The following is an 11,186-nucleotide window of genomic DNA, read 5'->3' on the forward strand; positions in this document are numbered from 1 at the left end:
TATATATATATATATTTTTTAAAGAATTATTTTATTTAACTTTATTTATTTTAATTTAGCCAGAGAGGGACAGAGAGGGAGAGAGTGAGAAAGCAAGCCCTCAGGTCTGGGACTCAAACTGTGGTTGGCCATGTGGGAGTCTTAACCACCCTTAACCACCACGCCACTTGCCAGCCCCAATTTTATTTATATTTTTAAAAACTGCTATAGGGCATGAGAGAGAGAGGAAGAAAATGAGAAAGCAAGCTGCCAGGTCCAGGACTCAAACTGTGATCAGCAATGTGGGAGTCCAGCGCCTTAATCACCATGCCACCAAATGCCACTTTGTATAAGGCACGTTGCTTATGCTTCGGGATATATTGATCCTTATTATTTCCACTATATAGATGAGGATATTAAGGTTAAGTAACTTTCCTCTAGTCACAGAGCAAGGAAGAAGATAAAAGGGTATGTGGAAGAAAGTTAAAAGTCGGTTTGACTCTAAAGCCTTTGCTTTTTACTGACTGAACTGAGCAACATCATGCCTAGTATAGAACAGGAGCTATAGAGCATAAAATGGCTAACAAAAAGTTTTTGTTCACAAATTTTGCAAACATTAAAACATTTTTTGGAGACGTCTCAGGACACAATATTGTGGGGTCTTACCTTGATCACCTCTGGGGTCTGCTGAATCAAAACCATTGAAGTAGCATCTTTGGCTTTATCACCAACAGGACTTCTACAGACTGTTAAATTGGCCTGGGAGGAAGTTGTCAAGGTTTCCTGTAGAATTTGCATCATTTCCTTTTCTTGTGAAAGACTCCCTCTGCCTGATTTGCATTCAACTAATTCTTGAGCAAAGTCTTCAATGCTTTCTAGAATTCTCAATAAAAGGGCTCGGTCTTCTTCCTCTATTTTATGTCCATTGGTTTCAATAATCCTTGTTAGACAAGAAGGTGAGACTTTTTCCACGGGTGAAGAGACTTTAGATTTAGGGTCAAGATCTACGGGGATCCCAGTTAAAGAATTAGAGTTTTTACCTTTGGCAAGTGGCTCTTTTAGAGAGGTTTCCATCTTCTGTGAAAAAGACTCCAAATCCATCAACAATTTATCTATCTCTTCCTGACTATTATGATTCATAAAATCTCTCTGGTCTTCTTTAACTTTAGAAACTTTTGATTTACAGTCTTCCATAGGAAGATGAACAACTGGTTTCTCAAATATCTTACTGATTTCATTTTGCACCAAAGCAGGACATTTTTTGAGATGAGCATCATGATCAGATGATTCTGCTCTCTGTTCATTTACCTTTAACAGTTCCTGACTAGGTCCATTCTCTTTCCTTTGTTCTTTATCTAATGCTTTCTTTCCATCTGACTCTTCTTCAATATAAAGAGTTTCCATTAAGTCAACAGAAGAGACATTTTCTGAAGGGTTTGTGGTTAATGACTGTGATTTAAGCTGGATAGCTTTTAGAGTTCTGGGATCATTTACCTCTAAGTTATACAAGGAATTTGTGGAGTTATTTGGAATGGATTTTTCAGTGTCCATTCTCCTAGAATTATGCTTGTCATCTTGCAATCCAATAGTCTGAAACTGTTTAGAAGCAGGAGCTGAGAACTGGACAACATCTTCATACTTAGGGGGCTGTTCAATACCAAATATTGGAGAGAATGGAGTCAACTGTAAGCTAGGCATATTACTGACCAGTTCTGTTAAATCTATAGCTTCATTATTCCCTGGCTGCATGAATTCAAATGGTAATTTTTTCAGATAGGAGGCTAACCGGGTCATTACATTCACATAGATAGTTTCAGAGCTAGACACTGCATCATTACCACTTCCTTCATTGACGCCACTCCCTGATTTTTTCTTTATGCACTGTTTGATGATGTCTGTGCATTTCTTCAAATCCTCAGAGCATTTTAGCAAGATGTCTAAGCACATCTTTATATCTGTTCCAGAAGAAAAATTATCTATTTTATGTTTTTCTAAAATCTGAGTAACCAGGTCTTCTTCAGAGAAATTTTGAAGAAGCATTGAAGTCAGATTTGTATCAAGTGAGTTTCTATGGGACAAAGATTTTTCCTCAACCGAGGAACTCCGGAGTAAACCAAAGGATGGGGAACTCCCATCATTGTTATAATGACCACAGAGCAAATCAAAATCAACAGATCTCCTATTAAATGAGTCAGATTTAACTTTCCTTCCCTTTTTATAAGCTGCATGGTTAGAGTTTTTCAGTTTTTCAAGGGAAAATTCTTTGATTTTTCCACTGGCAAAACTGATGGCTTCTCCTGCAATGTCCTTTAAGTTACAGGTATTCTGAAATGCAGAACCTCTCTTGACCTTGGGTATGCCTGCAAGGAGGGCCTGATGGGAATAGTCACCTTCAGCTGAGGAAAGTCCATTTTCGTGGGGTAGAAACACAGAGTTCAGATCCGCATCTTTGAACTGAGACACAGGGATATGCAAGAGATCTGCACAAATACTATGATGTACCACAATACAGTCAACTCCATGGGTGAAAGTGTGGCAGGTTCCAGTGCAATAATGTATAGCTTGCTCAAAACGCCGGTCTATCACCACATTGCTGTAGTGGTTCACAGTACTAACCACAAGTCTGTAAGTTGCTGCCATATTATCAAGTCCACTCAGTGGTGGGACTTGGGACTTTCTAGAACTTGTTTAGAGAAAATCCTTGTAAATGATATTTAACTGGAAATATATCTAATGATACTGTTCAGTGCTTTCTTGCAAATATAGTGTCTTCTATGAAGGAAAACCATCTAAATTTGAGGTTTGGTAACTATCAGGATACAGTAGTTGCTGCACATGTGTGCTTATATTAGCAAGTTTAATAATTTAATAACTGTGCTTTTTAGTTTTACTTAGTAATATATCACAGAATTATTTTTATGAAAGAATATCTTTTTTTTTTTTAGTTCTTCAGCAGTTCTAAAATGCAGGAATTTATTGCCATAAGTTTGCTGTCATAAATCTTAGTTGGTAGTACAGAAGTATTGTGATAACTGAATCCTCCAAAGGTTTAAATGATCCATTTTTCTTTGATTGTCAGAGAAACCTATAATAAAAAAAGAAAATGATTAAAAGGAAATATGATTTTTTAATACTAGCGCTTTTTATTTCCCATTTCTTTGCATCCCATATGCAGTTAATCACTAAGCCTTATCTCTGATATATCACTGATTGGTGACATTCAACTCATGCCATGTTTCTTCATACCCTACCCTCCTTACTACCTAGAGTAGAATTATCCCTCTGCTTCCCAGCTGATAGTTCTTCTGTCACTATATTTGCCACTGTATATAAAACATTCAAAGCTTAGATTTAGGCAGCTTTCTTGCCTCGCACAACTTAACATTTTATGCTACTGATCTCCATCATGCATCATGACAGGTTTTCCTCTTTGACTCACTTTCAAACCTTCTCACATCTACACATGACCTTTTTTGTTTGTTTGTTTTTGCTATAGGGCACTTGTGCTTGTTGGAGAGAAACACAGAGAGAGGGAACGTTAAGAAAGGACCCCCAAGGGGGATGGCCACAATACAATCCCTTCTCCTCCATTTTCCTCTCAGGATTTTGGGCATGCACACACATGCGACTAGTGTTTTTCAAGCCACCAGGTTTGGCCATGTGGGATCCAGGTCAAGCCACACAGTTGGCCATGTGGGATCCAACACCTTAACCTCCATGCCACTCGCTGACCCTATAACCGTATTTTTTTATTACTCCTCAGAAATCAACCTTTTGCTTCTATCAACGTAGTTTTTTCAAAGACTGCCAAACATAGTTCTTGATTCTGAAACCTCATTTTTACTGGAAATTATTCTGTTTCTTCTCTTACTGAGGGAAACATGACCTTCATTACTGCACTTAATACCATCCCATATGCACCCTTCTCTGTCACAAATGGAGAAATGAATCATCCTCTTTTTTTAAAAAAATGGCTTTAAAATATATAGCTGCTTTTCAAAAGGTTCACTCAATGTATTCATTCCATCAACAAATATTAAGTTCCTACTATGTTTCAGTCTCTTTTTAAGTGCGAGGGATAGAACAGTGACTAAAACAAAGTCTCTGCTCCTTGTGAAGCAATCTAATTGGAAAAAGAAAAACAAGAAGTCAACATGTAACTTATAAGATGGTAATATGTGATTACAGAAAAAAATTAAGCAGGGCAAGTCAAGGGTTTCAAAAGAATGAGAGGATGCTGTTTCTGAAATCTGAACAGACTCCTGAAAGAAGAGAAGGGGCAGTCGGTATTATGTAGTAAATCATCTTAGGGAGCTGACTGTAAGTGCAAAGGCCCTGAGGTGGAAGTATGCTTGATTTACTAGAAGCATGACAAGGAGACTAAGTGCTTACGGCAGAGAAAGCAAAGGGAACAGTGTGGGAGATGAGGTTCAGAAAGGAAAGGTGGAATTTAAATCATGTACGATCTGTAGACCACCATAATGAAATTGGTTTCAACTCTGAGTGACCTGTGGACCAGCTGGAGGCTACTGAGCAGGGAAATGACATGATCAGATTTACATTTTTAAATTGGTAATTTTGGGAGCTATATTCAGAAACTATAGAAAGGCAAGACAAGAAACAGTGAAATAAGGTAGGGGGCTACTACAATAAGCCAGACAAGGAAGCTAGGGGCTTGGACTAGGGCAGCAGTAGTGGAAATATTTCAATGCTGTTTATATTTCAATGGTACAGCTAATATGATTTCCTGAAAAAAAAAATAGAATATGTGATGTTACTGCATCAAGAATGGTGTAATAAGGCAATGATAAAAAGGGGATAAAGATAGTTATGAAAGAGAATATCTGATTCACAGCACCATCACCAGCACTGCTGTTTTTTAAGTTTATTTTTATTTATTTCTTCCATGAATGATAGAACAGAGAGAATGAGGGACAAAAACCCCAACAGAGTCTTAACACTGCAATCTACCCAGCTTCAGACATCCCTGAATCATGAGCTCAGGTCTGGTGTACTCAGGGTGGCCTCTAGACTTGAACTAGGAACCTCCCTGTGGGCCTGGCTCACAGATCACTGTGTTTTTACTACTGTGCTTTACTGTCTGGTCTCAGCATTGCTATTTTAACAATAAAAATCTTTACTCATTTAATAATGAGAAATGCTACTTCACTGTTTTCATAGTTCCTTCCTTTGTCCCTTTTTCTTTATCTTTTCTATTTTTTTTTTTCTGTAGGGTACATGTGCTCACCAAAGAGTGACAGAAAACGATAGAGAAATCACATCCCCCCCCCCAAAAGGAGAGATGGTCATGCCACAATCTCTTTTCCTCCATTCTCCTGTCATGATTTTGGGCATGTGTATACATGCACTTGGTATGTTTTTCAAGCCACCAGGTCCAGGACTCAAACCATGGAGTCAGTCATGTGGAATCTAGCTACCTTAACCATCATGTCACCTGCTGGGCCCCACATATTTTACTTTTTTAATCCTAGTAAAACTCTTTAACCCTAGTAAAACTGTTTATTTTGCGTATTTATTCTTTGGTAAATTATCTGTTTTTGTCTTTTGCTCATTTAGGTATTAGGGACTTAGTGAATAAATAATATTTAATTCATGAAGAATAATTTAAAAATAATTACTTATTTCTTTTATTCCATTTGTTATTATTACTATTTTTTAATTTGACCGGAGACAGAGAGAGAGAGAGAGAGAGAGACAGACAGACAGACAGAGACAGAGACAGACAGACAGAAAGGGAAAGTAAAAAAGCAAGCTGCCAGGTCCAGGACTCAAACCACGGTTGGCCATGTGGGAGTCTAGCACCTTAACCATCACACCACTTGCGGTGATGAGGCTTAAATCATGCAGGATCTGTAGACCGCTATAATGAAATTGGCTTCAACTCTGAGTGATCTGGGGATGAGCTGGTGGCTACTGCGCAGAGAAATTACATGATCAGATTTACATTTTAAATTTGTAAAGTGAAGAATCTTTTCTTGGAACCAGTAGTTGGCATAATGGCTATGTTGATGGACTCCCATGTAGACTACTGTGGTTCAAGTCCTGGACCTGGTGGCTTAAACTCACGCCGGGTGTGTATGTGTGCGTGCCCAAGATCCTGAGAGGAGAATGGAGAAGAAGGGATTGTGGTGTGGCCATCCCCCCAGAGGGCGATTTCTCACTTTCTGTCTCTCTGGCGAGTGCATGCACCCTATAGCAAAAAAAAAAAAAAAAAAGACTCTTTTCCAGAGAGACAGAGAGAGAGAGACTGAGAGGAAGCAAGAAATCACCCCCAGGGGGGTGGCCATGCCACAATCCCTTCTTACTTATTCTCCTCTTGGGATGTTGGGCATGCACACACATACACTCGGTGTTTTAAGCCACCGGGTCCAAGACTTGAACCATGGTCAACTATGTGGGAATTTTTGTGCCTGGTACTATACTACTATAATACTATTGTCTTAGTTTTATTATCGGCATTACTTCCTACATTCCTAATCATAATTCCTTTTTTTAATCCTCTAAAGGTTCTTTGATGGTCTTCCAGATGAATTGGTAAACTATCCATTTCAAGAAAAATTCTATTTGATTTTATTACAATTTCAATAACCTGATGACTTATTTTCAAGCAATACTGATATCATAAGAATATTTAGATTTCCTTCCAGAAAGATATAAATCTGAGTTCCAATAGTCTTTTCTCTCTTTGTGGTTTTCTTCAGGTGGGTCACATCCCATTCTTCTTGTTCTTTAGTGTCTTAACTTTGTTGATGTAAGAACAGATACTGAACTATTGTTTCATTTTCCACTTTCTTGTCTTTAAATCTCAGGTGGTGACTTAAATAAAACTATGAAAGCAGGTATCCTACAAGATGGATAAAGATGAAGCAGAAAGAAGTTCCACAGTAAAAGAAGTGCCCAGTAAATCGCATGCAAAAGTATAAAGGATGGACATCGGCAGTAGTAGGAAGGGGCTCAGGAAAATAAAATTTAACACAAGAATGATAAGTGTGTATGGTGATAGCTTTGACTTGTTTGATATGCAACCCATTTAAGCTTTGAGAACCCATACCATATGCTGCAAAGATGTACAATGATTAAATGTAAAACAAAGAAAAAAGTGGGTAAATGAACTGAAACAAAACAAAACTAACAACAACAAAAAGAAACTAAAGAGAAAAATGTACCATGGAATGAAAGATGAAAACATGGCAATGGAAGAAATCACTTTTTCAAAAGATGTACATCCAGAATGCAGGGAAAAAAATAGTATATTTTAAGAAACCCAAGATTTTAAAGAGCTTTTGGGTAAGCATAAAAGGGAAAGTAAATACAAAGGATAATGCTGAAAACAGAGTAGGATAACTATTGGAGAGATATCAGAACTATATTCTATAATGCAGTTGATAAAACAGGTCCAGATGCAAACGTGTGAGTGTTGGAAAACATAAATATTCAGACACCTATTAAAAGACATGTCAGGCAACTCTTTAAATTGACATAAAAACAATTATTTGTTTTCTTAAATTTGAGAAAATAAAGAGAGAATTATTTCTCTAGGTTGGAACGTAACCAAAACTGGTTGATAAGTAATGAGATAGAAAGTACAAGAAAGCATTCATATTCTACTGGACTTTGAAAGTCAAGAAAGAGAAAATATTGGCCAGTGTCAGACATGCGCTGCCTGATAAAATTTCCAGTGTAGATGGCAATATTCTTTATTTGCATTCTTAAATAAGGCTGCCATTTAGCCACATGGGGCTACTGACTGCTTTAAATGTGTCGTGTTACTAAAGAACTAAATTTTAATTTAAAAAACTCTTAATTTTGAAATAATTTTGGACTTACATAGAAGTTAGAAAAATAGTACAGAGTTCCTGTGAGCCCCTCAGTATTCTCCAATGACAATATCCTACTCACTGATTAAATCAAGGAAATGACATTGGTATTATAACACACCTCATTTGGATTTCATCAGCTTTATATACATTCATTCCTTCCTTTCTTGCTCCGTTCTTTCTGTAATAACTATTACCACACTCAAGACTCCAGACTGTTCCATCAACCCTCTAAAAAAATTCCTCAGATAACCCCTTGACACGTACCCCAACCCTATTCCTTGGTAAACACTGATGAGTTCTCCACCACTATAATTTTGTCCCTTTAAAAAATGCTTTACACATGGAATCATAAAGTATGTAACCTTACAAGACTAGCTTCTCTCACTTAACACAGTTTCTGAGATCTGGTTGTGATACTTAGTGTATTAAACTGTTCATCCCTTATTATTGCTCAGCAGTATTCCCTTTTAGTGAGCAGGCTGTTTACTCATTTGACCATTTTAATTTCAACCCTTAAAGGATATTTATGTTGCTTCCAGTTTTTGGCTATTACAAATAAAGCTGCGGGGCTGGCAGTGACACTGGAGGTTAAGGCACTGGATTCCCACATGGCTGACTGCAGTTCGAGTTCCCAGACCTGGTAACTTGCTTTCTCACTTTCCTGCTCTCTCTCTGGTCAAATGGAAAAATAATAATAAATAAAATTAAGTAATTCTTAGCAACAACAAAAAATAAGGTTGTTATGAATATTACTACATAGTTTTCTGTGTGAATAAAATTTTCTTTTCACTAGGGTAAATACTCAGTAGTATGACTGCTAGGTTGTATTATAAGTAGTGAGTAGTGTATCTTTATAAAAAAAAAAGAATTGTTTATTCTCTTTAATTAATTAATTTATTTTAAGTTGACCAGAGAGAAAGGGGGGTTAGGAAGTGAGAAAGCAAACTGCTAGGTCTGGGATTTGAACCATGGTTAGCCATGTGGGAGTCCAGCACCTTAAACACCATGCCACCTGCTAGCCCCATTATCTTTATTTATTTATTTATTTATTTTTTAGCTTGCTACAAGGTGAGTACATTCCACAGAGACAGAAAGAGACAGACAAAGACAAGGAAAGTGAAAAATCACTCCTAGGGTGATGGCTATGCTGCAGTTCACTCTCCTCCATTCTCCTCCTGGGATTTTGGACAAACGCTTCTAGATGATTTTCAAGGCAACAGATCTGGGACTTGAACTATGGTGGGCCATATGAGAGTCCAGTTGTCTTAACCAAGACAGCACCTGCTGGCCCTGATAAGTAGTATACTTTTAACTTTATAAAAACAGCAGACTACTTACCCAAATGGTTATACCACTTCACATTCCCACCAGCAATGTACAAAGGACCTGGTTTATTTGACATTCTAATCAGCATTTGGGACTGTCAGTATTTCTTTTATTATTATTATTATTATGTGGAGAGGTTTTTGCTATAGGGTGTGTGCACTTGCCAAAAAGACAGAGAGAGACAGAGAGAAAGTGAGAAATCACCCCCCTCCATTGGGATGGTCATGCCGCAATCCCTTCTCCTCCATTCTCCTCTCAGGATCTTGGGCACACATGCACACATGCCCGGCTTGAATTTAAGCCACCAGGTCTGGGACTCAAACTGCGGTTGACTACATGGGAGTGTAGGAGTCCAGCAACATAGCCATTACACCAATAATGTATTTTTTTTTAATATGTTCTTTTTAAATTATTTATTTAATTTTATTTATTCATTCATTTTATTTTTAAATTTGACCACAAAGACACACAGAGAGAAAGAATGAGAGAGAGAAAGTGAGAAAGCAAGCCACCAGGTCCGAGACTTGAACAGTGGTCGGCCATGTGGGAGTCCAGCACCCTTATCCACCATGCCACCTGCTGGCCCCGGCCAATAAGGTATTTTTTATCTTAGACATTTTTATAGGTATGTAGTGTTATCTCATTGTGGCTTTAACTTAAATTTCTCTAATGAATAAAAATGTTGAGCAACTTTTTATATACTTATTGACCAGCCCCATATCTTTTTTTGAAAAACTAAATTATTTTTTTCTAATTTTATTTTATAATTTTCTATTTTCATTTGTATGCATCCTTATGGCATACAATATTGTTTTTCAAAGCATGCATGCAGTATGTGATAATCAAATAAAAGATATTACCATATACACTGCTTTTAGCAAAGAACTACATTCTTGTGGCTGTCAAATTTTTTTTTATGAGACCCTACCAGCCACCTCCCACTACTCACCTCCCACTACCCACTTCCCTTCCATACAGTCCCCTGTATCTACACTTGCCCTCTCTATTATTGTCTTTCAATCTTCTAATTTTTTTTTTCTTGAGAGATTTTTGCAATAGGTGTGTGCTCACAAGAGAAACAAAAAGTGAGAAATCATCCTCCAGAGGGAATGGCCATGTTGCAATCCCTTCTTCTCCATTCTTCTCTTGGGATCTTCGATGCACATGCACCCAGCATGAGTTTTAAGCTGCTAGGTCCAGGACTCAATTCGTGGTCGACTACTTGGGAGTCCAGCAACGTAACCCATTACACCATGTGCTGGTCCCCCAATCTTCCAATTTCTGCCACAGGGTACATATACAACGTTTGTCTTTCACAGTTGGCTTATTTCACTTAGCATTAAATCTTCTATATTCATCTACTTTGTAACAAATGACAGTCTTATTGTTCTTTATGGCTGAGTAGAATTCCACAGTGTGTATGTGCCATATTTTTTCAATCTAGTCATCAGTTAAGACACTTATGTTGATTAAATGTCCTAGCAACTGTGAATAATGTTGCAAGAAACACATATGTGCAAGAGTCTTTCCAAATTAGTGATTTTCTTTCCTTGGGGTAAATATCAAGGAGTGGGATTATTAGGTCACATGCTGGTTGTATTTGTAAATTTTTGAGGAACTGCCATAATGTTTCCACAGTGGCTGGATTATTATTATTATTTTATTTATTTATCTATTATTTATTTATTTATATTCATTCACTATTCATCATTACAGCATACAAAATGAGATTTTCCATCCAGAATACACTGTATATTGTCTCAATCAAGTACAACAACATACGTGTTATCATAAACATATAATTTTCCATTTCTTGTTTCCTGTATATTTTACTTTTTTTTTCCATCCTTGATTCCCTCTCACCCTCTGCCATCTCTCACCCTCCTCCCACACTGTCTCTGGTATCCGAGGTTGCTTTCTATGCCTTTTCCCCCCATTTTATTTATTTGTTAAAGAACTTAATTAATATAAATATCTTCTATAGCAAGAGCAGCTGATATATACAAATCCATGAACACAAGTCTGACTTTAGGCATAAAC

The 11,186-nt window shown here is 37.3% G+C and overlaps 1 protein-coding gene across 2 annotated transcripts in view; it reads right to left on the bottom strand.

Moving 5' to 3' along the window:
- The window catches only part of PPP2R3A (protein phosphatase 2 regulatory subunit B''alpha), a 228,302-nt gene that overhangs the window by 157,224 nt on the left and 59,892 nt on the right, over positions 1–11,186 (bottom strand). For both annotated transcript variants that reach the window (XM_006171546.3, XM_014585393.2), the window contains one exon: positions 646–3,064. In XM_006171546.3, coding sequence (XP_006171608.1) covers positions 646–2,619 — 1,974 coding nt within the window. In that variant the 5' untranslated portion in view covers positions 2,620–3,064. The remainder of the gene's footprint in view (positions 1–645; positions 3,065–11,186) is intronic.

Source organism: Tupaia chinensis, unplaced genomic scaffold, assembly GCF_000334495.1.
Source record: "Tupaia chinensis unplaced genomic scaffold, TupChi_1.0 Scaffold149831_1, whole genome shotgun sequence".
Lineage (NCBI taxonomy): Eukaryota > Metazoa > Chordata > Mammalia > Scandentia > Tupaiidae > Tupaia > Tupaia belangeri.